At 42.3% G+C, this 27,282-nt stretch overlaps 2 protein-coding genes across 9 annotated transcripts in view; both read right to left on the bottom strand.

Annotated features, from left to right (window-relative positions):
- Positions 1-2,643: 2,643 nt before the first annotated feature.
- LOC120417356 (uncharacterized) overlaps positions 2,644-27,282 on the bottom strand; it is a 29,487-nt gene continuing 4,848 nt past the window's right edge. The window contains exons 2-9 of one of the 8 annotated variants that reach the window (XM_039579365.2): positions 9,379-9,607; positions 9,093-9,174; positions 8,890-8,989; positions 8,593-8,833; positions 8,104-8,498; positions 4,300-4,414; positions 3,964-4,176; positions 2,644-3,908 (exon numbers count right to left, since the gene is read on the bottom strand). In XM_039579365.2, coding sequence (XP_039435299.1) covers positions 3,684-3,908; positions 3,964-4,176; positions 4,300-4,414; positions 8,104-8,498; positions 8,593-8,833; positions 8,890-8,989; positions 9,093-9,174; positions 9,379-9,480 — 1,473 coding nt within the window. In that variant the 5' untranslated portion in view covers positions 9,481-9,607 and the 3' untranslated portion in view covers positions 2,644-3,683. Of the gene's footprint in view, positions 3,909-3,963; positions 4,177-4,299; positions 4,415-8,103; positions 8,499-8,592; positions 8,834-8,889; positions 8,990-9,059; positions 9,175-9,259; positions 9,608-27,282 lie in introns of those variants that run through there. The other 7 variants (XM_039579362.2, XM_039579360.2, XM_039579368.2 and 4 more) reach the window with 7 other exon arrangements.
- On the bottom strand, positions 20,982-26,653 carry LOC120417379 (uncharacterized). Its single transcript, XM_039579399.1, has 3 exons — positions 26,528-26,653; positions 24,353-26,131; positions 20,982-24,137 (listed from the first exon to the last, which is right to left on the bottom strand). Exons 1-3 carry the CDS (start codon positions 26,651-26,653, stop codon positions 20,982-20,984), a joined length of 5,061 nt encoding a protein of 1,686 aa, XP_039435333.1.

Consider the following 27,282-nt stretch of genomic DNA (forward strand, 5'->3'; position numbering starts at 1 on the left):
GTTATGATTTTTTGAATCAATACAGATTTTTTCAAAAATCGAAATATTGGTCGCAAAAATTTTTCAACTTCATTTTTCGATGTAAAATCGAATTTTCAATCAAAAAGTACTTAAGTGAATTTTTGATAAAGTGCACCGTTTTCAAGTTATAGCCATTTTTAGGTAACTTTTTTGAAAATAGTCGCAGTTTTTCATTTTTTAAAAATAGTGCCCATGTTTGCCCAATATTGAAAAAAATATTTTTGAAAAGCTGAGAAAATTCTCTATATTTTGCTTTTGCGGACTTTGTTGATACGACCCTTAGTTGCTGAGATATTGCTATGCAAAGGTTAAAAAACAGAAAAATTGATGTTTTCTAAGTCTCACCCAAACAACCCACCATTTTCTAATGTCGATATTTCAGCAACTATAGGTTTTTCGATCTTTTCAAAAACAATATTTTCAAAATTTTCAAATCAAGACTAACATTTCAAATGGGCGTAATATTGAATGTTTGGCCCGTTTTAAATGTTAGTCTTGATTTTATATTTTTGAAAATATTTTTTTCGAAAAGATCGGAAAATTTTACGAATGTTTCATGTTTTAACATTGTAAATCGGACCATTAGTTGCTGAAATATCAACATTAGAAAATGGTGGGTTGTTTGGGTGAGACTTAGAAAACATCAATTTTCCTGTTTTTTAGCCTTTGCATAACAATATCTCAGCAACTAAGGGTCGTATCAACAAATTCCGGAAAAGCAAAATATAGAGAATTTTCTTAGCTTTTCAAAAATATTTTTTTCAAAGGTGTGCAAACATGGGCACTATTTTAAAAAAATGAAAAACTGTGACTATTTTCAAAAAAGTTACCTAAAAATGGTTATAACTTGAAAACGGTACACTTTATCAAAAATTCACTAAAGTACTTTTTGATTGCAAATTCGATTTTCCATCGAAAAATGAAGTGGAAAATTTTTTGCGACCAATATTTCGATTTTTTGAAAAAATCTGTATTGATTCAAAAAATCATAACTCGGTCAAAGATTTTTTGCCCATTCTGGAAATTTCTGAAAAGCTGGCATTTGATGTCCTCTAAAACATATATAAAAAAAAAATTAAAAATAGTGTTTTTTTGTAAATCAAGTTTTAGTGACAAAAAGTTAAATAAAAAAATCACCAATTTTTTTATTGTGTATCATTTTTTTTCAGTGTAGTCCATATCCATACCTACAACTTTGCCGAAGACACCAAATCGATCAAAAAATTCCTTCAAAAGATACAGATTTTTGAATTTTCACATATCATTTTTGTATGGACAGCTGCAAAATTTGTATGGAAAATTATATGGACAAACTAATGATGCAAAATGGCTTTTTTGGGCATACCGAAGGCACCAAAAAAGTTTCAGCCGGATTAAAAAATACAAAAAAAAATCGAATGACCGAAATCTCAGAGAATTGCTCAATGGTCCAATAAACCAAATTTTCAGTTTTTGCTTTTTGGTTGTTTTTTAATACCCCTGACTCAAGGCGGTTTCAAAAACACCCAAAAAGCAAAAACTGGAAATTTTGTTTATTGGACCTTTTAAAAAAACTCCACATATGTTTTTGAAAAAGCTAATAAAATACTATTGAAGTTCCAAATAGCGATCTATGGTTTGAATATTTGTCTCATTCGATGGAGTTTGGATGCAATTTTGTTTCAGAGAAAGCCGACTGTGCTTACTAAATATAACTTTCACAAGGATGTTTTCTATTACATTTCAAAAGGGTGTAATATTGAATGTTTAGCCCTTTTAAAATGTTAGTCTTGATTTAAAAAATATCAAAATATTGTTTTTCCTTTTTCTTTTTCTTTAAGCCGCTGTATCTCAGCAACGAGAGGTCCAATCTTCAATGTCTCTTAGACAATTTTATAGCAAATTTTCTGAAATTTAAAAAAAAAAAATTAGAAATGGTCATCCATGTTCACAGTTTTTAAGAATCAAAAAACTGCAAATATTTCGTTAAAATCAAACTTTCGATGGCTATATCTTGAAAACGGAGCAAATGTACAAATCTGTACAGTACTTTTCGATTGCAAATTTAATTTTACATAAAAAACTGAGGTAAATTTTGTTGGTATAAAATTTCAATTTATTCCAAACGTCACTATTTTTTCAAAAATTCATAGCTCGGCGGCAGATTTTTTGACCATATTTCTCTATAGCTCAAAAGTTGCGAGTTTTTGTATGGATAGCTGCCAATTTTGTATGGAGACTTGTATGGGTGAACCAATGACACAAAATAGCTTCTTTGGTCATAGGAAAGACCCCCACAAAGTTTGAGCCAAATCAAAAAATACAAATAAAATCCATTTCCGGTTTTGGTGGAGAGTTGCTCTTATAAGAAATTGTTAAATTTTTTCCTTCTAAGTTATGAGGTATATTTGTAAAGGGTTTGATGTTGTAAATCAAATTTTAGAAAAAAAATTGCAAAAAGATAGAAACAAAACGCTCAACAACATTCACACAAACCGAGGCCTGTCATCGCTCACATCGAAAGCCCTTTTCCCAGCCATTACGAAACTAGATTGTTTATTTCCTACATTTTCATTTGCATTATGACACATATATGTTTGTATGCTGCACGCACCACAACACCACACCGCCCCTTTTGACTGATTACAGGTGAGAGAGAGAGAGTACAACAAGCAAACTGGGTAAGTTTTGCGCAACAGATTTTCTAAACGATAGCAGCAGCAGCCTACTTCTTCTTATGCAAATTTGAGTGACTTTGTGGACCTAAACGTTGTTTGTCCGTGCAGTTTAGCATAATGCTCTCCTTTCTAATTGGCTAAACCACGTGGGTTAGCATTACGACATACGTTAAATAAGTTAGCTTAGTGTGGCGGTGCGCGGGTGGTGGCTTATCATCAGGGCTGTACACGTGTGAGGGGAGGCAATTTATAACGGCCAACCACTGAACAATGATACACGAGTTTTGCGTTTTGGTGCGTTTTGATGCGTTACTAAAGTGATGCAACACACACACTTACACTCGAGGATGTTAGTCAGTCATTACTTTGTTTAGGTGCGTTTTAAATAATGAGAAAATTTGTTTATTTGACTAAGAAATGGTACAGTAAAAATAACTAGTTTATTACATTTCGTTTCTTTCCTAACAGTATTTTTCATTTAACATGCATCATTTGATAAAACAGTTGTATGATAAATCTCTAAAGTTTTAAAATCGTTTCGTTTCAGCTTGGTGAAATTTCGTTTCTCTTCATTAGATGAGTGATTAATTTTTCGTATGACTATTAAATATCAACAGTAAATGGCGATAAATATTTTAACATTTGTTGCATTCTGTGGGAAATAAACAAAATAATAAAAAAGAAATAAAACAAACTCTTCAGTTTCAAAAAGTTCCTTTGCCTTCAATTGTTAGTTGTATGTTTTCTGATGGAATGTAGTCTGATCGTGTCGTATAAGTTATAACCACTACTCTTCCAGTGTGAGTAAGTTTCGTTCAATCTTTTCTTTTTTTTCGATTTAAAAATGGGGTTCGTTTTCTACAATTCGAGACAAAATTCGTTCTCCGTCGTCCTCCAACACTGCAGAGTTTGAAGGGGGCCTTCTTTTTCTTTTCCTTTCGCAGACACGTGGTGACACAGGACCAAACCAAACCAGACCAGCCAGAGTCCATCAATGCGGCCGTCCTACTTGGACGAAGGGTAGTAGTACAGCACGGTATTACCCGGCAGTTGCCATCTGGAGGCCTGCAGCTCGATCAGCTGGAGCAGCGTACGCCGGATCGCCGGAGCCGACGCTGATGAGTTGAGGAACGCGTCACGAACCTCGGCCAGCAGGGTTTCCAGCTGCTGCGGAAGGTGCATCTCCAGGTCGCGACCGATGCAGGTCAGCACGAAGAAGAGGCATTCGATCTGTAAAAAGTGTCAATGAATGAAAAAGGTTTTGGAACAAGCAAAGTGACCCCACCTCCGACAGGGACCGAACGGGCGGTTTGACGCAGTCCTCGCAGCACTTGCCCAGCACGGTCAGCAGCACCATCGGCGGTGGGACGCCGTCACACTCGGTGCGGAGCTGCAGCTGGCGGCGCTTCAGCTGGCAGAACATCTCCGTGAGGAAGGCCATGAAGGCGGTGAAGCGTGGCCGGGCCGGGTTCTTGATGTTCATGAGTGGGCCCAAGACCTAGTTAATGAAATGTAGAAAAAAGTTAGAGAGTTTTGGTCAAAGAAAGTCCAAGGTTTGTGTTCTAGAGTTGAGTTTGTAGGAGGTCGGAGATGGTCTGAGGTTAATACAAGTTCAACTTACTTTGTCACGTTCTTGGTACCACTGGCGGCACGTGTTCAGCAGGGCTTCCAGGAAGGTTTCCTTCTTTTCCTTCGCGATAATTGAAATGCAAAGTCTAGAGATGGGAAGGGCGTATCTGGAATTGAAATTATAAGGGTTAGTGAATTTTTACGCTCGCATCTACCCGTCCCTCTTTTTCAATTCAAGGCAAGCTAAAGAGAGAAAGGGATGGCAATGTTGTGTCGATCTTAGATAGTTAAAAAAAAGCCCTGAGTTATAATAAATTTAAACGCCAATCTTCAAACTATTGGCACAAATTCACCCTTCAGAGGAGATGACATTGAGTCAAACAAAATTAAAAAATCGATCCAACATGAAAACTTGGTCAAAACTTTCATCAATTAATGTAGTTAATTCAAGAGAACCATATTAACTAGATGCCATTTTAGAAGAAATTATTTAAAAAAATTGAGGAATGTAAAATAAGTCTCAGGCATTTATTGTATTTTTTGATCAAAACCGCATGTCACGTATCTGAGATATAGCAGAACAAAATATCACGTTGGACCAATTTAACCCCGCACGATATCTTAAAATAACAATTTGATCAATTTGTTCGATCCCAGACCGTCCCGGTGGCATTTTTCGAGACGAGATTTGTCTGATCACGCCTTCCGTCGGACGGGGAAGTAAATGTTAGCCCAGGTCTAACCTAGAGGTCGTTAACTCAGTCCAGGTGCAGGAGTCATCTCCCTTAATCCTGTCTCGGTGGAGTCGCTGGTAGGCAGTCGGACTCACAATTCAAAGGTCGTCAGTTCGAATCCCGGGGTGGATGGGGAAGCTCAGGTGTAAAAAGAGGTTTGCAATTGCCTCAACAATCAAGCCTTCGAACACCTAGTAGAGTAGGAATCTCGGAGCAGTGGGAAGCATTCGAAAATCACGTAACGCAATCTATCTTTTGAGCATCCATTACACTACCGCTAACAAACTCGCACTTTTTCGTGTTTGACAGTTTGCCAAACTCGCAAATTTGTTTGCGGCAAACTCGCAAACAAGGCAAAATGTATGCAGGCTGACGTTTGTACAAACAAGTCCAGGCACAAACAAAGCGTACTGTCAAAAAGTACGAGTTTGTTTGTTTGTTTGCCGTAGTGTAATAGCTCCTTAACTCCTATTATAGAAAAAACTTGTTTGGCATTTCGCGTACATGATACCCAGCATGTTGTGCCAGAGTGATTATAGTACACTAATTACACTAATCCTAAATGCTCTCGAAGACCCGAAGAGATTATAAAAAAAAGAAAATATAGCTAAAATTGATTTTTCCAATAATCCAATTTACTACACATTATTCATGTTGAAAACAAGTCGTTTACAACCGGTGACAAGCACAACATTACTTTAAATTGATATGTCATTTAGAATAAGCTGAGTGCCATTAAGAAGAGCTCATAGTGCCGATGCACAGTGGTTCAAAAGGCTGTTTTGACGAACTTAATTGATTATAGCAAAAAGTAAGCATTTTCGTGCTTCGACATGTTCTACAACAGCGATTCTCAACGGGGGTACCGGGCCTACTTGATTTACATGGTAGGGGGTACCAGCCTAGAAGAAGGTTGAGAATCGCTGTTCTACAACTTTGTTCAGCGTTGTCATGGCCTACTTTTGATGAAATTTGTTTTTCAAAATACTCATCACAGTAGGCTATGGAATTTCTAACTTTTGACTGTTAAGAGATAGAGCTTTGGTGTCTTGGGCAAAGTTGTAGGGCTGAAAATTTCCACAAACTTTGTCAAAGACGCCAAAGCTCTATCTTTGCGTTGAATACCAGTTTTGGAACCTTTTTCATAAATCCCTGACAAAAACCAGTTTTTTGACTAAAACTATGTTGAAATTTGATTATAGACGATTACAATGTTCAGAAGAGTTGTCAGTAATATCAAAACAAACAACTTTGTCCAAGACGCCAAATTGATAGGAGCTATGTGTGATGAGTTATAGCAAGATTTGGTGATAATTTAGCTAGTTTTCGAGCTCGGTATACAAAGCCTCGGGCAAATTTGGGCAAAAACCCATACAATGGGCTTCAAGAATGACTATTCCACTACAAAATGTCGGGTGAATCATTCGTCCGAAGGTTTATGGTCATAGATTTCCGAGCATTTCAATTTATTTTATTTTTGATGACTATTTAAATGCATTTAGGACACTTTTAATGCACATACGCCAATTTATTCGGACACACGAGGCGTGTAGGCTAGACTCTTGTGAAAATTTTGATGTATTGGAAGTCTATCTTTGGTACCTATTGGCTAAAAATAATATGAATGTTTGAAATAATTTACTGTCTTTGCAACACCAACGTTATGACGTTGTCTAGATGTCTAGATTCGCCGATTAACTCTTTTGGAAGGAATTTTTTTTCAAATATATTCACAAAAATACACTGGATAGCCTCAAAAATAGACTTCCAATACATCAAAATTTTCACAAGAGTCTGGCCTACACGCCTCGTGTGTCCGAATAAATCGCAAAAATGGCTTATGTGCCTTAAAAGTGTCCTAAATGCATTTAAATAGTCATCAAAAATAAAATAAATTGAAATGCTCGGAAATATATGACCGTAAACCTTCGGACGATTGATTCACCCGACATTTTGTAGTGGAATAGTCATTCTTGAAGCCCATTGTATGGGTTTTTGCCCAAATTTGCCCGAGGCTTTGTATACCGAGCTCGAAAACTAGCTAAATTATCACCAAATCTTGCTATAACCCATCACACATAGCTCCTATCAATTTGGCGTCTTCAACAAAGTTGTTTGTTTTGATATTACTGACAACTCTTCTGAACATTGTAATCGTCTAAAATCAAAGTTCAACATAGTTTTAGTCAAAAAAACTGGTTTTTGGCAGGGATTTATGGAAAAGGTTCCAAAACTGGTATTCAACGCAAAGATAGAGCTTTGGCGTCTTTGACAAAGTTTTTGGAAATTTTCAGCCCTACAACTTTGCCCAAGACACCAAAGCTCTATCTCTTAACAGTCAAAAGTTAGAAATTCCATAGCCTACTGTGATGAGTATTTTGAAAAACAAATTTCATCAAAAGTAGGCCATGACAACGCTGAACAAAGTTGTAGAACATGTCAAAGCACGAAAATGCTTACTTTTTGCTATAATCAATTAAGTTCGTCAAAACAGCCTTTTGAACCACTGTGCGATGCATGTCTGCACTTAAATGTTTATATCTTCAATCTTACAAAAACACAAAATACTTAAAATGAAAATGTATGTTCTAAATGTAAAAGGACCATTCTTAGTTGTTGCAGAATCGTTAAGGACATGAAATTTAACTTCTAATGACATGTTCCATTAGGGTGTAATATGGATGTATGGAAAAAAACTAAGTTGTCCAAATTTAGTGAGCACAGCACTTTTTCAGTTCCTTTTGGACTCCTAAACAACTCCCCAAAGGTTGGAAACGATTGGTTTAGTCCTCACTTTGCGCAAAACGATCCAATTTTGTTTGGGAAAAAACATTTTTTTATGTAGATTTTTATATAAAATCACGTTTTACGCTATATATATTCATATTCAGATGCTCTGGAAGGTTCTCTAAGACTTTGCAGAAGAGAGTATGGTGCTAGCTTGCTCCTAAATCCATTACTGTTTACAGCTACGCCATATAATCGGGCGTCTAATTTGTTTTTGTGAAAAATATGAAAGGGGTCGTACCGCACATCCATTCATCATCGCGACCAAAATTTCCGAAAAATGACCCAAAGAAATAAATTTTCATTGAAACCTAACATTGACCCAAGCAGTTTACCTCCGTCCATCAACGGCGCGGTGCATCAGGTGCGTGGCCAGCTCCATCAGGCAGCGTGCGTTCAGCGTGTTCGGATCGTCGACGGCGCGGTGTACGATCAGCTGAATCTCCGGCGGGAACTGGCCAATGTCGTTCCCTTCCGGTCCGACGGCCAGTCCTAGCCCGGCCAGGCCACGCGTCAGCGTGTCCGCCGACGAGAGGGACTTTGAGCGCTGTAAAGGTGCAACATTCATGGGATTGTTATTGGCGTTGATGATGTTGGTGGTGGTGTTGCTGATCGATGACTGTGGATTGTTTGTGTTGCTGTTCTGTGCTTGGAAGCTGCTGTTGTTGTTGGAAGCATGTGTTGTTGCGTGGATCATAGGCTCCGGAGCGAACTTGACCCGTGGTCCAGACTGCGAACGATACAAAAGCGTTTTACCACCATAAGCGACACTGTTTGCTGATGATTTCATTGGAAAAATTGTACAAGAATAACTCAATACTGACACTCACGTGCAGGATGTTCCCGCTGGATGGTGAGTTGACCAGTGGCATGTGCGAGGACTGCAGCTGGACGCCGACGTGTTGCATCGGATGGTTGGACATCATGATCGGTCCCCGCTGGGGACTGCCGATGTTGCCCAGCTGCATCTGGCCGTGGCCGGTCCGGGCGTGGTGGAGATTCAACGGTATGCCGCCGACGTTTGACTTTGAGTGCTGCAGCGAGCTGCTGTAGATGTTCAGTGATCTGGAAGAAGTTTCTATTATTTCCCGAGAAAAAAGGGACACCATTCTCCAACCGACCTGGAGCTCTGCAGCGGTATCCGGCCTTCGTTCAGGTGGTTCATCTGGAACTCCTGGGCGTGCACGTTCAGCTTGTTGGGAAGTCCGTCGAGCCGCACATCTAAACAGGGTTGGGATATACAAGTTACAATGTTTATCAAGGCCGATCCGTTAGTAGCATCGGCCATTACTTGGTGGACGATAGATTTCCATCGGTGGCTTACCCCGCAACTGTTGCTGCTGCTGCTGGGCATGCTGCATCGCCTGGCTCTGGCTAAAGGCCAGGCTGCGTCGTTTGTTGACATTCTGTGGAGAATTTTGAACCATTAGATTTTCAACAAAATATGTTACAAATCGTACAGAAAAGAAAAGCCATTTAAGATTAAGATACCTCCACCAATCGTTAATCCATAGACGAATATATCATAATTAGTGTAACAGAAAAGAAGTTGAACCATTAGTACAGAGAGTTAACAAGAAAGAAGAAAGGATTATTACCATGTCCATTACCTGCTGGTTCGAAGTCCTGATGAAGCTTCGCTCGCGGGAGATTCCTGGGGAGATGTACATTTCCTGCATTTTTACGGTCTTTTTGTCGTTTTGGTCGGCCATTTTTTTTCTGATAAGTAAAATTGATAGGACTAGTGCTGCTGGTCCTGGAGGTTAGCTTTCTTGATTTGTTTCACGACAGTGCTGATTCTTCGCGGTCTACAACATTTGACTTTTCTGGAGTGAGGTTCTGGAATTGATTAAAAAGGTTGTAAACGAGTGATTTTTTATTTTAGAAGAATTGCAAAACCTTTAAGGTTATCAAAAGTTTGAGAACGCAGATCGAAAAAAAAAACCTTAAACTGATAACAAAAAATAAATAAATGAAAACAATAAAGTAGCTGTACTTATAAACCAACTGGCTAGAAAAAATGATGTAATCTTCTAAGACAACCCAAGTTAAAATAAAAAAATCATAAAAAATAGGCAAAACAAGTTCCAGCTGTTTGCCGGCGGCTTCATTCATAATCTCGCTGGCAAAAACAAACGACCGCGGCAGAGAGTGACGAACGATATCTATTTTCGCCTCCATCCAAAGACCACCACCACTACAACGAGACCAAATCTCATCGGCTCCAAGTCGCGCTCCTCCACCAAAGTGCGAGCATTTTTCAAGGTTGACTCGGCAAATACGATAAATAATATGGCAACAACCCACACAGAGGAAGGTGTTTGGTGCGATCTCTATGCGATACACCAGCAAAGTGCATCGAGCACAATCGGCCGACAGACGACGCACGACACGACATTATTAAAGTTGATGAACCCACGCGTCGTTTTTTGTCGCGTTATTTAATTAATATCGGACACAGATGTTTAATTGTTGTGGAGAAGTATTGGTTTGGAAGTGCAAGTGCTACTTAAATAAATAATGTTGTCTTACAATAGAGTTATCTACGTGCGCATGTATTGCGTGTACGTACACGAAAAAGATTGAGGCTAAATTTTGTACCGGCCAGCAAAACAAATGGCGTGCTAGTGTGCGTGAGATCGGGCTTAGATAACTCTATGAACATTTATCAATATTTTAGACCAAAAATTAGTTGATGCGTCTAGATGACATACTAAAAAAAATCAAAAATAACTGAATACTTTTTAAATTTATTTTTGAGTCATAACAAGACAAAATCATTCCCATTTTTAATTTCTTCTACGAATCGAGAAAAATATTTCATAGAGCTATCTAAGCCCAAGCTCACGCACACTAGCACCCCATTTGTTTTGCTGGCGGGTACAAAATTTAACCTCAATCTTTTTCGTGTACGTACACGCAATACATGCGCACGTAGATAACTCTATTCATTCAAGCGCAACCACCGATCGGAAGAGGCGGCCTACAGCAGTTTGCCGGTTCGGTATAAAGTTTGTTCTAATTTAAACACTTATGTCATGGCTTCACGTTTGCGACGCTCTGGCTGTGATGACGACGAAAAACGGTACACTCATCGGGAATCTACCAGCCGAACCCGTTCATAAATTTGAGTTGTTTGAGATTGTTTTTATTTTGAGTAGGTTTTCGAATTTAGGAATGAGGGGATAGTGGAGTGTTCAATTCTTTTCGTGTTTGGTTTTTTCCTCATAAATATTATGTATTTTTATATCTTGTCGTTAAATCTCAAGACACAAAAAAAAATCCAGTAGAGCCGACGAACATATTCCACAAGTTTTCAATGCTTTAAGCACTATTTCATAACCCTTTGTACAGAACCATGAAATCTGAAGCCTTTTGAACAATTCTGACTATTTTCATCAATTTATTGCATTTATTTAAAACAATATTAAAATTTTGAAGATCTGGTAACCGTGTCTTAAGTTATAATCACTTAAGCGATATTTATTTACTTTTCTTAAGCCGGATCTCACTTATCTGTATGGAAACTATGTCCGGACCAACCAATCGATCTATACGGTAGGGTCAATGAGACACTTTTGGTTTTCAACTTTCAACGATTTTTCTAATTTTTTATCAGCCTGTTTTAATGCACTTTTTGTTGCATTTTCTTTCTTTTAATGTGTTCTAATATTGACCAAAATATGAGATCGATCCGACATCTACAGCCAGAGTTATTCAACTGTCTCATTGTAGACGCACTTGGCAGGAACAATGAGACAGCTGGGGAACAATGAGACACTCTACGAAAATCAACATTTTTCAAGTAAAACATCATGTTTTTGTATTGTTCCATTGCAGGTGACTTGCCTTGAACATTTCAGGGCAATTTTGTCAACATGAAACTTTTATTAACAAAAGTTACACTAAAAAGTATTTAAATTTTGTAAAATCCATATATTAATACCAAATAACTTTATATTTTTGGTTAAATGAAGTTTAAACTCTATAAATATGCCAAAAATCACTTTTAATTCATGTTTTGAAAGATTTCCATCGATTTTGAAAAGTTTATCGAAGAAAAATCAATGTGTCTCATTGTTACCCATGGGCTGAAATGAGTGGGGAACAATGAGACAGCCCTGGATTCTGGGTATATTCAAAATTTTGGCCAAATCTAATGAAAGGACATTGTAGCCCAACTCAATCCCTATGGAACGTCGAAAGAAATTTGAAGAAATATTAGTTTTGGTGTAAATGGCAGCCTACGAGCGAAAAAGTATTTTTTGTCCATAATTAACTTTTACATCCCAGAATCAAACATTTATTAATAACTTTTCAAGGGAGCGTCCATAACCAAAGCCACTTTTATAGCAGACGTGTATCCAGTAGATACACCTTTCCCCCAAATATGAGCCTGATTGGTTGAAACTACGACTTATAAGAGCCATTTTATCATTGTTCCCCGTGTCTCATTGATGACTACTCTACGCTAGTTCATTAAAAAACCTTCCAAATGAGTCCAAATATTGAAGATCTGGCAACTCTGTCTGAAATTATGACCACTTAGTGATATATTTAAGCCGAGTTTTTCGGTTTAAGTTGGTTCCGTTCAAAAAACCATGTTGAATGCTAGATGTCAACTATTTTCTGATATTTATTGTAAAACAGTTTTACTCGAAATGAGGGGGTACCATCCATATAGGCGGATTTTTTAGTTTTTATATTAAATTTAATCGATATTTTATGTTTTGATGCATGTTGTGGGTCTAATAAGAGTTATAACTAATAAACGTGTAAAAAATCACTGTAAACATATAAGGGTAATTCTCTACAAACTCACACGAAATCGGGAAAAGTTGCCCCGACCCCTCTTCGATTTGCGTGAAATTTTGTCTTAAGGGGTAACTTTTGTCCCTGATCACGAATCCGAGGTCCGTTTTTTTAAATCTCGTGACGGAGGGGTGGTACGACCCCTTTCATTTTTGAACTTGCGAAAAAAGAGGTGTTTTTCAATAATTTTCAGGCAGAAACGGTGATGAGATAGAAATTTGGTGTCAAAGGGACTTTTATGTAAAATTAGACGCCCAATTTGATGTCGTGCTCAGAATTCCGAAAAAACGTATTTTTCATCGAAAAAAACACTAAAAAAGTTTTAAAAATTCTCCCATTTTCCGTTACTCGACTGTAAAATTTTTTGGAACATGTCATTTTATGGGAAATGTAATGTTCTTTTCGAATCTACATTGACCCAGTAGGGTCATTTTTTCATTAAGAACAAAATTTTTCATTTTAAAATTTCGTGTTTTTTCTAACTTTGCAGGGCTATTTTTAGAGTGTAATAATGTTCAACAGAGTTTTAAAGCAGACAATTACACAAATTTTGATTAATAAACATAAGGGGTTTGCTTATAAACATCACGAGTTATCGCGATTTTACGAAAAAAAAGTTTTGAAAAAGTTGGTCGTTGCCGATCACGGCCGTTCATCGTCACCCGCGACAGACACGGACGACGAAACAAAGAGAAACGCAAAAAGTAACTGATTGAAAAATATGAAATTAGGTTAGGATTTTTGTTGTCCAATTTAGGACCCCCCTATATTTGCTCGAAATTGAGCAGTTCCTGATTTTATTTTAGTAATGTTACTCAAATTAGCAAATTACTGAAGTGAAATAAACAGCCAAAAAAAACAAATCATTGGATAGTTAATTCAATTATAAAAAGGAAATGCTGTTTTGTTGTGAAAACTAGCCCTGGTTGATTCCAGTTGTGGAACAAAAACATATTTTGACGAAAAGGAAAATTGAATGTCAGTCAATATTGTTTTAATCTTCAGAGGGTCCACTGGAGGATAAGGGTCCACTAATGGATAGCATACCCTACACGGAGAGTACAGCACCTTTATCCTGCATGTAATATTATGTACTCATGTTCGCAAGAATTTAAAAAATCATATAGGGGAAAGTGGGGCAAGTGTAACAAGCTAAGGAAATGCTCGTTATAACCCATTAAAAACGTTAAAAAATCTGTCGGATTTATTGGAATCAACCTATTCAAGGTCTTGACTGAGACTTTGATAGAACAAGTTTTTAAAAAATTCTGTTTTTAATGTAAAAAAATGATTTTTTTTTTATTTTTCGTACGTTCTACTCAACTAGTGGTTCAAGACGAACAACCCGTTGGAGCAAGAGGAACAAACATGCTAATTTACTAACAATTGAACTATTATTACTTAGATACATCAGATTAGGACGTATTTGAAACGTTTCTTTCATTTTTAGATTAAAAAATAATATTTTACTAAAAATTTGACTATTTTTACGAAAAAAAAATTACTTAGATGATAAATAATAAATTTTCATGATATTATTATATCGTGCATGGAAATTTTTCTAAACAATTGATTATCAGTTTTTAAGAACTTTTATGTATTTTTTTTTTCAAAATAAAATATGTTGTTGCAGAAATTCGTATTTTTTTCATGATTTGCCCCTAGGATGTCAGAAATCACTTTTTGCTTATGATACAAGTATCTCCGCCAAGGGTAGAAGCCTTCGTGTCATCACAAGAAGATTACAAAAAAGCTTGGATATTTTCAATTCTTATTTGAAAGAATGGAAAATTATTCCAAATGCTGCAAAAACTCAACTTATTATTTTCCCTCACAAACCAAGGGCTGATTTTCTTAAACCAAAAAATCATCACGTTATAAAGATGAATGAGGTAAATTTGAAGTGGGAGGATCAAGTGAAATATCTTGGACTTGCTTTTGACAAAAACCTTACTTACAAGGATCACATTGAAAGTATACAGGTTAAATGTAACTAATATAATAAATGTTTGTATCCACTTATAAACAGGAATTCTAGACTTTGTCTCAAGAATAAACGGTTAATTTATAAACAAATTTTCAGACCAGCCATGCTTTATGCTGTGCCGATCTGGACAAGCTGTTGCTTAACCAGGAAGAAAAAACTTCAGAGGATTCAGAACAAAATTCTGAAAATGATTCTGAAACTTCCTCCCTGGTTCAGCACCAGTGAACTTCATCAATTAGCCGAAGTTGACACTTTGGATGTTATGTCCAATGAGATAATTGATGCATTTCGACAAAAATCATTGCAGTCTTCAGCTGCATTGATCCGCTCTTTATATAGTTTATAAGTTAGTTTTAAGGTATCCCTTTTCCTTTTTGAACATGTAGGACCTCCTATATTTGAAATCACTGAATAGCGAAAGCTACAATATTTCATGAATAAATGAAAATTGCTAGTATTTATAATTGAGGTGAAAAGTCATCGATTGTGATTGGACACTCAATAATATTTTATCTGTAGATGGAAAAGAAAATCTAAATAAATATAAATTAAAAAACACACACACTACTGATCTAGGAAAAATAGCATTTTGATAAAATGAGCCTTAAGACGAACCCTAGCCTTATTTTGTACTTTCCAAATATTATAAGGAAACAAAGGTTTTGAAAAAATATTATGCCCCGTGGCGTTTACGTCGTTTTGGTGGTTATGTGGTAGTAGAATCAGCTAATTGCATTGCTAGCAACAGTTCCTCATACTGGAAATAATCAAAATTGTAAAAATTACGGCCTTACTAGCGATTGTTCCTCTTGCCCCATATGGTCGTCTTGCCCCACCTTCCCCTAACGCAAGTGAAATGTAAATATGAAAATATCTCCCGCACTTTTAAATGAGAATCAGTGAGAAAATGATAAATTTTAAGAATCTTCTGATGGGACCATCCATAAACCACTTGGACAATTTTGTTTAAATGTCTGACCAACCCCCTCCCCCCGTGGACAATTGCCATACAAAACAAATATTTGTTGTATGGAGCGTGGACATTTGCTGAGGCGTTAGTCATGTTGCTGGCAAATGCATTAGTGAGATAGAAATCACGATTTTATCAGCTTTTCTTTCGAATTCCAGAAGTTGCACTTGTAGTGAAGCAATCAACAATTGCCTCAAACATTTAAAAAAATATAGCTTCTCGATGTTTTCTCAAAGCAACAGCTGAGTATTTTATAAAACCATGTTCCGTTCTTCATCAACTTTTATTCTGCAACATCACTTAGATTCTTCAACCGAAAGAGATTGATTATTCCACTCCGTTCGCGAGCACGCTTAATTGCTTAAAAACCACACCACCCACAACCGGCTCCCAACTTGTCTACCTCCGAGAATCGAGGCAAATAGCATTCCGTCGTCGTCGACGTTCGATCTCATCTTACATCTGCCATTGGTTCTGATTTCACGGTTTGTTTTTCTTCTTCTTCTTGAATAACCCTTCTTGCTCTTCTCAGTTTATAGCCCGCCAGCCTATCGAACTCCCCTATGGTTAAGTGAGATGGCTTAAGCGCCACTCCCGAAGGAGACCATCCACCTGTTTGTCGGTTTGCCCAGCCGTAGAGACCTCTCGAAGGGGGTTCAGTAATCCCGTTTCGGGACAGGGAGTTCTGTGGGGGTGTAAAACGCGTCGGAGGTACTCCGACTAGCGTACCAAGCCACTACCCAGGAAGGGTAGCTGAAAAAGAAACCGGAAACGGACTGGAGACCTCAGGGCGTGATTCATCACCTGCGGCCTTCAACAGTCCACCTGAAACAGTGCAACAGAAAAATAGCCAGTGGTCCAAGGGATTCGGAGCCCTGACTCCAGTAGAAAAATAAAGTAAAATAGAATAAGGAAAGAAAATCTACTTTTATTTAATCTGTCGCGACCAACATGAGTCGACTCTCTCGGTCACCCTAGCATAAGTGTTTTTATAGCTACTGTGTGTCTAGGTTAAGTGCAGCAGGAAAAACATTTGTAGTGTTTTGTGTTCGTTTATTTACAGTGAGTCATTCATGTTTTCGTACGTACGTTTGTGTTTGCCGGCGATCCTCCCCTCTTCCTTTCCCTGAGATCCTGTTACTTCAGTTCAGATTCTACCGTGTGTTTGTCTTCCTTCTTCTCTCTTCTTCTTCCGGTTTAGGTGTGTGTGCTATGTGCGTTTTATGTATTCATTTTTTGACGTGTCGGAACAATCTCGACGCGCAGCGCCGCGCTACTTAGTTGGTAAGGTTGGTAGCGGGCGAAAAGTGTGCCATGGACTTATCACTTAAGCATGCTTTTACTCACGGTTTGCTTGGCGTTCGCGGTCGACGATCACGTGGTCGTCTCGATACCTGTTCTGCTGCTGCTGGTCGACGGTTTCGAAGAAACTCGGTGGTTTGGTGGTCTTGCTGACGGCGTCTACGACGTCATCACTCGCTGCTGCTGCTGTTGCTGTTCTCCGGTTAACACCGGACGGGACTCGAGCACGTGGTGGGTCGCACCTGCGAGGGAACCTCGACGACCTACTTTTGAAGATCTGCTGCTGCTGCTCGGCTGGAACGCTGGTTAGCTGGTTGTTGGTTGCCGGTTCGCGTGTCCGCCTTCGAGGCCGGACTTCTCTCCCTCTTCACTCACGTGGTTTCTAACCTTCCAGGTTAGGTTTCAATGGCGGCTGGCGATCGCGATGGCGGTTATTTCAAGGACGCTGCGGTGACGGTTGCTGCTGTCCTGTTACGGCGTGGCCGTACAGTCCCGCTGCCGAGCGCGGTTTGGCGAGCGCTGGCCTTCGGCGGCGTGGGCGTTGCGGCCGGTTCGAAGCGGTAGCTGGTCCCCGGTAGATCGTGGTCGTCTTTGACGAGCGTGGCGGTGTCGCAGAACTGGCACGGGACACGGAATCACGGGTTAGCGCACGTTAAGCCACGAGGTGGTCGGGTTCCGGACTTACCAGGAATTCTGGAACGCACATGCACGCAGGCTTACACACACGCACACGACACGGCACTAGCACAATCTACTAATCTCGCTAAACTAGCTAACAGGGAAAGGACAGAGAAACACATTACACTAGAGATAACCTAAAAAGACAAACTCATGGAAAGCTAGAACCTACAATTTAATCACGAGACGCGCACAATCGAGGGCCACTGGTGCCTCTTCCGCGGAACTGATAAAAGTGAACCGTTGGGCGCGTCATCAGAACGCCGAGACTTATGAGAGGCTTCAGTTCCGAATTCCGTTCCCTCTCACGGTTACCAACCCTGGACAATAGCTTGTCATTCCCCTAGACCGCTTTATCACCTCCACGATCTCATCACCCCCGAACCGCGAAAACGCGAAACTCTTCGCGAGATTCGTGCGGCTGGCTCTCCCCGATCTCCTGTGCTGGCTCACCTCAAGAGCAGAGTTTAAACCACTCGGCCATCTGGTTGAACGGAAAGCTTTTGGGATAACTGGCGCAAAAGGTACTCGGCATTTGAGTGACCAAAGGAATGAGCAAAGGTCACTCAGCAAGAAAGCTCTACTCTGCGGCGTGTACGTTTAATACAGTTTAGGTATTTCTACTTCCCAATCATACCGACTGTACTTTTACTCCATATGTACTCGTTACATCATTCCCCACTAAAAGTACGAAAATTTGTTTGGCGTTAACACGGCGGTGAAAAACGACCAAACAAATTTTCGTAGGCCAAACAGAAGTGCTACTGATGATTGGGTTTCTCTTCGGGGTCATATACGTTCATCACTGAACTGTCAACTCACTAACAAGTTAGGTCCTTGCTAACAGTCAGCTCCGTCTCACTTTCCAGATCAGACAACATCACAGTGTCAGCGACGATGTTGTAAGTCTGCTACTAACCATCAATGACCAAAGTCTCCGGTCTCCAGCGAATTCCTTCTCAAATCATCACTAACAACAGTAAAGCCTCGAGAAAATGCAAAAAACGAGTAATTCCAAAAAAAAAATCAATTTACAAATGTTCCTAACTCTAATCAACCGGTTTAATAACGGCAAAGGTTTTCGAAAATGTTTCAAGGAAAAGAATGACCTTTAATGAAGAAATTCGTGCTGAATGTTTAAATATGTACAACTAATTCTAATGAAAATATTGAGGAAAAAATAAGAAGAAGAGGCAATAAAGAAATTTGTAACCCAGAAAATTACTGATCAGTTCATTGATGACGACGACTCATTCATACTCAACATTACAAAATAAAAACATTAAAACAAGCTACGGAAAAAAAATATAGCATCGACATAGAGTTTGCGCATAACCCTATGCGAGCTAGCACAGTAGACGAAACGTGTCTTCTACACCAGGACAAAGCCGATAGGCGAAGACAACGTTCACGAAAAGAACTAGTCAGTTTAGTTTGCAATCCCGGCCCAATACTAAGACGAGTCTGTGGGAACAAACTTCACTGACAGAAAAGGGGTCTGTTTCTCCTCATAATTCGCCGCCACGGAAATATATTTCCGCGATTTAACACTCATTATGATTTGAAACGCAAAATATTCCTCCTCACAAGAATTTCTAACACCAGGATCAAATCCAATAACGAAATTCTTGAAGAATCAACACATAATTACAAACTACAAAAAAAACATTCGTTCACCCCTCATATTCAAAAAAGTATCTCCCATGCAGAATCCATCTCCAAGATCTGATCTGTCACTCAATCACCCTGCGCATTTTACCGGTGCTACGCACACAAACAAATAAACGTCATCGAACTGTCAACGGAGGAAAGTGTGTGAAAGCGAAAAAATGCAGGCGCAAGTTTGGAACCGCGAGTGAAAGTTTTGGAGGAAAAAATGTGGAAAAAGTGTGTGAAATGGCCAGAACAGACGACTGGGATGGTCGGAAGGACCGTCCCCAACGGAAACGAGGAAAGTCGAGCTGAGATATCGTTCCAGCTATCGGTTTTAAGTTGGTTTTTTTGTTTGTTTATTTTCAGCGCAGCGGCATGTCTACTGCGGCGTGGAAATCTCAACCTGTCGTTAGCGATTGATAAGCGCTCGGGGGGAAAAAACTGCGGAAATTGTGGCTAATCAATCAAACTGAAACTACTTGGGAAAAATTATCAAAAAATGGAAAACTGGGTGGGAAAATCTGTGCAAAAATTGGTGTGGAAAATCTACTTTGGGGAAAAACTATAGTGCAAAAACTACTATGTTTGGAAACCGATTGTAAACAAACCAGCGAAACGCCAGCTGTGTTTCGATTGTTTACTAACTATAACTTAAACTACTATTTACAAGGGGGGGAAAACTATAACTACTATTTACATTAGAAAAGGATCGTTAATCATCGGAAAACGAGGCAAAAAAAACTGGAAAAAACGTCTCCATCGTAGAAAAATAAACAACAATTCAGGTAAGTATAAGAAGAAACTAATAATGAAAGTGATCATATTACAATGTCGTCCTCCCACGCAAACAGGTGACGACGATCTTGCTCGGCCAGCTGACGATGTTCGGCCACCCTCACCCCACTTCGCCGGAAGGATGACTCGCCCCGACTGACGGAAGTTTGGACTCCACCCACACTCGACGGAAGGAAGGATGACCCACCCCCAACTGGACTAGCGGATCGTGAGTTTTTATAGATCTAAGATTAACCTAGTTTAGTACTAACTTAGTTTAAGGGTTAGGCGTTAGGCCCTACTAACCACTAACTTCTTCGCGTCGCGTTCGGTTTTGCGTATCTTCTTCCTCTTCTTCGTTTTACGCGTGCTAGCTGTGACTCGGTCAGGCTAGTCTTGGTTTGTGGTGTCTACTCGGCCCAAAATTTGGTATTTTCGCGTGGTAGAACCGGTTCTACCCTTGGTCACTTCTTCGGTTGAAGTCTATTCATAGCTCGTTGGGTTTTAGAAAATGTGGATCGTCTGATTCGATTTCGAGATGATTTGTGGGCGTTGTCCAAAGATGCACTACTAGCTTTCGACAATCATCGATCGCTGTCGAAGTCATTGCAGGCTCGCTTTCTTCGTTCACACCTTTCGGTGGCTACTAACACAGGTCATCACTTGCTCATTCATAGCTTCGTGCAATCTTAGTACAAGTGACTACTGGCTCTCGACAGTCATCGGGCGTTTTGGAAGTCATCGCAACTAAGTTGCTCCTTCTTTGCTTCATCTTCCCGTACTTAAGTTTGGAACGCAACTGACAAATCACCCCAGATCGAACCGATTCTCCCAGGTCGCGATCGCGCGTGGTACAACTCGGTACCCTCAGTGCTGGTTTGTTTATTCTGGTTTTCCCTAACACGAGTCCGTCGAGTGCCCTAATGAGGTAATTACCCCGAGGGTGTTTTGTTCCCTAAACGGAAATGGTTGCTCCTGATGGGATTAGGAGGGACATAGCTAAAAAAAATACCAATCTGCTCTTCGAAAAGATCTCATCACGATCCGCTTGCCGCTGGCTGAGGTGTGTGCCACTTTTTCAGCCGATTGGTGAAGTAGACCCCAAAACGTTTTCCGTCCAGATCCTCCAGCTCGTACGTGTTCTTTCCCAGCACCTTTCGCACGACCGCAGGTTCGTACTTCGGCGCGAGCTTCTTGCAGAAGCCCTTCCCCTTGTCGGACAGGTCAAAGGTCTGCTTCAGCACTTTCTCCCCCACGGTGTACTTGGGACAGTTGGCGTTCGTACGGAGGTTGTACGTCTTGGCGTGTCTCTGGTAGGCGGCGGTCAGGTTCTTTTTGATCTCTTCGAACAGCTTCTTCTTCTGCTCTGGAACGTCCTTGTCGTCGTCGCTCGGCTCGTAGTTGTCTCTGATCCAGCTGTACTCCCGGCCGTCGGACACTTTGTTCCGGCCGAAGACCACGAAGTATGGACTGTAGTGTGTCGAATCGTGTACAGCGTTGCGGATGGCGTCCGCGATGTCCTGAAGGTTGTCGGCCCAATGTTTGTGGTCTTTCTTCAACGTCGCCCTGATGGCCGTGGTGATCACTCGGTTCACCCGCTCAGTGTTGTTCACCTGAGGGTGGTACGCCGGGGTCAGCCAGTGCTGGACGTGGTACGACTCGAGAAGGGTTTTGAACTGCTTGGATAAAAACTGAGTTCCGTTGTCCGTCAGGACTATCTCCGGGACTCCGAACAGACGAAACACGTTGTTTTCGACAAACTCTGTGAGCGAGTGCGCTTTCGCCTCGCGGAACGGTTGCACGAGAACAAACTTGCTGAACACATCGGTCACGACGAGCAGGCATGTGTTCCTGTTCTTGCCCGAGGCGGGTAGCGGACCGACGTAGTCGAGCGTGATGAACTGCCACGGGTATTGGACCGGTTTTTGGGGTCCCATGGGCGGCGTGACGTTCTGGTTGCCGGCTTTGCTCACCTGGCACTGTAGGCATTCGCGGCAGTGCTTCCGAACCTCTTCTCGCATTTTCGGCCAGTAGTGTCGCTCCTTCAGCGATGCCAGCGTCTTCTCGAAACCGAAGTGAGCTTGGTCGTGGACCTTCGTGATGATTTCCTTGCGTTCGGCTCGCGGCGGCAGCAGCTTCCAGCTGAACCGTGGATCGGTCTGGCGGTTAGGCGACTTCACGTAGCGGAAGATCCGTCCGTCGATCACCCGGTAGTCACTGAACTTCGTTGGGTTCCCGGTGATGTTCTCGATCTGCTCTTCGTACTCGTCGTCCGAAAGCGTGACGCGAACGGCGTCCACTTCGATCGAACGTGACAGACAGTCGGCCGTGATGTTCGCCTTCCCTTTCCGGTACTCGAGGTCGAAGTCGTAGGCTTGAATCCTCAACGCCCACCTCAGCAGCTTCGCGTTGCCTGTCTCTGCGCCGACGTTGAACAACCAGAGCAAGCTTCTGGCATCGGTGATGACCCGGAATTTGGTTCCCTCTACGTAATGTCGGAAGTGTTGTATGGCCGACAGTACGCCGAGGCACTCCTTTTCTACTGCTGAATATCGCCGCTGTGTTCGGTTGAGCTTCTTGCTGAAGTAGCTGATGACGCGCGTGACGCCGTCTTGCTCTTGGACCAGCGCCGCTCCTACCGCTCGGTCTGACGCGTCCGACTCGATGGTGAACAGCTTCGAGAAGTCAGGGTTTCCCAAGATCGGCGCGGAGGTCAGGACTGCTTTGAGCTCCCGAAACCCGTCTTCCGCCTCTTTGGTCCACGTGAAGCGTTTGTTCTCCTTGGTTAACAAGTCGGTGATCGGCGCCGTCATTCTGCTGTAGTCCTTGATGAACCGTTGGTAGAATCCGGCGAGGCCCATTAACCTCCGGATGTCCTCCTGCGTCCGCGGCTGCGCGTAGTCGAGGATCGGTTGAATCCGGCTTTTGTCGATGGCCACTCCGTGCTCGTTGAGGAGGTACCCCAAGTACATGACCTGCTTGCGGAAGAAACGAGATTTCTCGAGCGAGATAGTCAACCCGGCCTTTCGCAGTCGTTCCGCCACCAGTCGAAGTAACCGCAGGTGCTCGTCGAAGGAACTCGCCGCGATCACTATGTCGTCCAGGTAGACGAAGACGTACGGCTCTAGGTCTGAACCAATTGCCTTGGCCATCAGGCGGGACATCGTGAACGGCGCGTTCATCAGCCCGAACGGAAGGACTTTGAACCGGAAGACTCCTTCTGAGGTTCGAAAAGCGGTCAGATTGCGACATTCCTCTTTCAACGGGATTTGAAAGTATGCGTCTTTCAAGTCTATGACCGAGAAGTACGTAGCCTTGCCCAACCGTCGGAATATGTCTTGCATGTTCCGCATCGGGTAGCTATCTTTGACCGTCAACTTGTTGATCTTTCGCGAATCGAGACAGACCCGCACTTTCCCGTTCTTCTTCGGCACCGGGACCAGAGGGTTGGTCCATTCGCTGTAGCATTCCTCGATCGCGTCCAGCTTCTTGAACCGTTCCACCTCGGCGTTGATCGCTTGCTGAACGTACGGTGAACAACGGTACATGGGCGGGTTTCTTGGCTTTGCTCCTTCCTTCAACACAATCTCGTGTTCGATGAGGTGCGTGCGGCCTAACTTCCCGGTCGATGTCAGCTCGAACTCTCGAATGACTTCGGACAGTTGTCTGCGTTGCTCGCTCGTCAGGATGTGCTCGGTCTCGATGGCATCCGGATCTGGAACGGACTCGGTCGGCCCTTCGTACACCGGAATGTCCAGCGTGTCGTCCTCCTCGGGGTCTTCCAACGTTGGCGTTGTCTCCGAAGGCTCGATCGTGAAACAGAGAAGTGCGTCGTCGTCCTGCTCGACCATCTCGACGCTTTCCGGTCCTTGACCGAGGTCGATCATCGGCTTGATCCCGAACGCCTCCCAGAAATCGGCTCCGAGAATGAGTTTCCGAGAGATCTCCGGAACGACAATGGTTGGAATGACTCGCGTCGTGTTCTTGAAAGTAAAAGGTAAATTTACAAAGCCCAAGCAGCCGTAGTTCGACCCGTCCGCGGTCGACACTCGGATGGCCGCCGGTTGGATTTTTAAACGGTACCGGTCGATGATGTCCAGCGAGTTCAAAATGCTGACTCCCGCTCCAGAGTCGAGCAGCGCATCGATCTGCGTGTCGAAGATATTGACTCGGATGTGCGGACACTTGTTGGCCTGTATTCGGACTTGGTATACTTGCGCAAAAGGGTCGTAGACGAAATTTGACGTGGGAATGTAGGGTTTCAGGTCAGTGGTCGAATTCCCAGACTCGCACCCCTCTATTCGTTTCCCTGCTGCGTAGCCGAGGAACGTTGCGTAAACGACGCCGAACACCGCTCGCAGTTCATTATCGTTCTTCCCAAACTACCACACCCGTAACAAAAAATCACCTTCGGCTTGTTGCATTGGCGCCAGCTGTGCCCGTGAACCAAACAGTTCCAGCACAATAGTTGAGCTGTGGTTCCGCTGGTCCCTGCCGGCAGTGGGTTCGCCGCTTGAGTCGCGTCTCCCTGTCGCGCTTGGTTGACTAATTGCTGCGGTTGTTGTTGTAGTTGATCTTGTGGTTGTTGTTGGTGAAGCCCTTGTTCTCCGGGTTGCTGCTGCGGTCTCGATTGGCTGGAACGGTACGGATTGCGGTACCCACTTGTCGGTCGTTGCTGGTCTTGGCCCGACGACCCGAACGACGGCCTGTAGCTGTTCTGTTGTCCTCGGATGGCGTTGACCGGTGCTCCGTCCTCGTCGCTGCCGCACTCGTCCACCTCAACGTGGTTCACGTGACGCTGGTTTGAAGCTTCCCCTGAGCCGTCCGCCTGCTGTTTAATTGAACTGTCCGCTGCGTCAATCCGGTGGTTGATGTCCAATAAGTCGTCCAAATTTCCCACTCCGACGATGGCAATCTTCGTTTTGTAGTGGTCCCTCATGTTGTCCCAGATGGTCTCGAACAGCCTATCCTGCGGTAGAGGGTTCGTCAGCAGTCGGTTCAACCTTACGATATCGTCGACAAACGCCTTGAACGCTTCTCCCCGTTGCTGCTTCCGGTATTTGATGGTTGATCGGATTCCCTGGTCTTTGTTGGGATTGCCAAACCGGTGCGTGAACTTGCCCTCGAACGTTCGCCAACAGTCGAAATCGTCCGCGTAAGTGAAGAACCAGTCTTCCGCGGTACCTTCGAGAAGCTTGTGGATGTTCCGGAGTAGTTCCCACGGCGGAATTTCTTCTCGTTCCGCTAACTTCTTCGCCTTGTACAGGAAACTCTCTACGGATACGTTGGAATCGCCCGAGAACCGGATCTTCCACTTTTCAATCCGTCCATCGAATCGTCCTGCGCGATCGCGGTTACGCTGACTTCCACGTACACCTCCTCTTGAGCTACCAGGATCGCTATAGTCGCCCTCGTAACTCGATGGGTACGGTGGTGGAGATTGGCGTGGATTTCCGCTTCCTCGACCTGGCGGGGGATTGTTATTAGGTGGTACGTTGTTGTTGTTTGCTGTTGCCGAGCTTTGCTGCAGCATGATTGTGCGCATCATCTCCTTCATGGCTTCCCATTCTTCCAGCGGAAAGCCAGATGAAGTCGACGTCAATTCCTTCCCGTTCTTCGGAATCGCTCCCCTCGAGTCTTCATCAGTTTGGGTTGCGCTCGTCTTCTTTTTGATCGTTCCCTGCTTTTCGAACGCCATCAGCGCCTTCTTTTGAGCTTGTATTTCCGTCCTCAGCTCCGCGTTCTTGTCTACCAGGTCCCCAAGCATCGCCCTCATGTTCTTCCACTCCGTCAAAAATTTGTCGTCTCCCGCCTGTCCTCCGTTGCCTCCGCCCGAACCTCCCGAAGCCATGTCTGCCGAGTTTCCTTTTGCCGGAAGACTCGAACCGCTGTTGCACACCGTACCTTGATCGTTCTTGTCCGGTGTGGGAAATTCGAACCGTGGGATTCGCGGCACTACGTTTGGGGTCTTGAGTGTTGAGTTTGGACTAGGTTCTTGAGGTGTTAGGACTGGATTTAAATTCTCAACCGTGGGCGTGGACGTTAAGTTATCGTTCGGCGTAACCGACCCGCTGGAGACAGAATTCAAAATCGGAGACGCGATTGAAGAAGTCTCTCCTGGTGTTAAATTCGGATTAGGTGTCGTGATCGAAAGTGTGGGCGTAGGGGTACTCGCTACAGTTGTGACCTGGCCAAGCACAGGGGTCCTCAGAGTAAGTTTCGACCGCTCGGTCAAATTTGGAACCGTTGTTGGTGTTTTGCTACCCGAAGATTCGAGAATATTATTGATTTGTTTCTTGACTGGCGACGTCGGAATCCCAAATTCGAATTCCTTCATAAGATTTTCAATTCTTTGTACCAGTTCGCGTTTGATCTTTCTCTCTGTTTCCGTCCGCGCCGAATGACGTTTTGTCCGGTGCCAATAACTTAGAACTCGCGATTCAAATTTGGTCTCTTGTTTTTTTGCTAACGCTTTCGCCAACGAATCGATCCGACCATGAATGTGATCTACTTCGTCTTTAATGTTTGTGTACGATGGCCAAATCAAATTCTCTTTTTGGTCCCTCTTAAATAAGCTCCTCACCTTCCGTTGCTTTGCCGGTAGATCGAGTAGGAAAATTGATTCCGGTTGCTTACGCACCGTGAGTTCGTGCTCGATCTCTTCGATCGTAAGGTCCTCCGCACGAGGAAACGGTACCAATTTAAACATCTAGTGCAATTAGGTTCAATTCCAAAAACAAAATTTTATGGTTCGCTAATTTAGTAAGCTATAATAACCAAAAAACAGAGTAGGTTAAAGAAAATACTACCAAGAGTAGCGCAACTATTACAAATAATGAAACAAAATATGATTTTATAATAAATGAATGAAAAAAAAATTAAAAAAATAGAAATAATATAATATACAATGCGAATGAAAACAACCCAAAACTGTGTTTCCAATTTCTCCGAAAAAAAACTCAACCCTTTCTTCGGAACAAAAACCAATCTTATAACTACAAAAAAAAACCAATTCAAATCAAACCAAAAAATCAAGCCAAAAAAAATCTTTCCCAAAATCCGTAAATTTCTGAAAAATTCAGCAAAAAAATAGAATACAGTAGATGCCTTGTATTGTTGGGCGCCAGTTATAGCCCGCCAGCCTATCGAACTCCCCTATGGTTAAGTGAGATGGCTTAAGCGCCACTCCCGAAGGAGACCATCCACCTGTTTGTCGGTTTGCCCAGCCGTAGAGACCTCTCGAGGGGGGTTCAGTAATCCCGTTTCGGGACAGGGAGTTCTGTGGGGGTGTAAAACGCGTCGGAGGTACTCCGACTAGCGTACCAAGCCACTACCCAG

Source organism: Culex pipiens, chromosome 2, assembly GCF_016801865.2.
Source record: "Culex pipiens pallens isolate TS chromosome 2, TS_CPP_V2, whole genome shotgun sequence".
Lineage (NCBI taxonomy): Eukaryota > Metazoa > Arthropoda > Insecta > Diptera > Culicidae > Culex > Culex pipiens.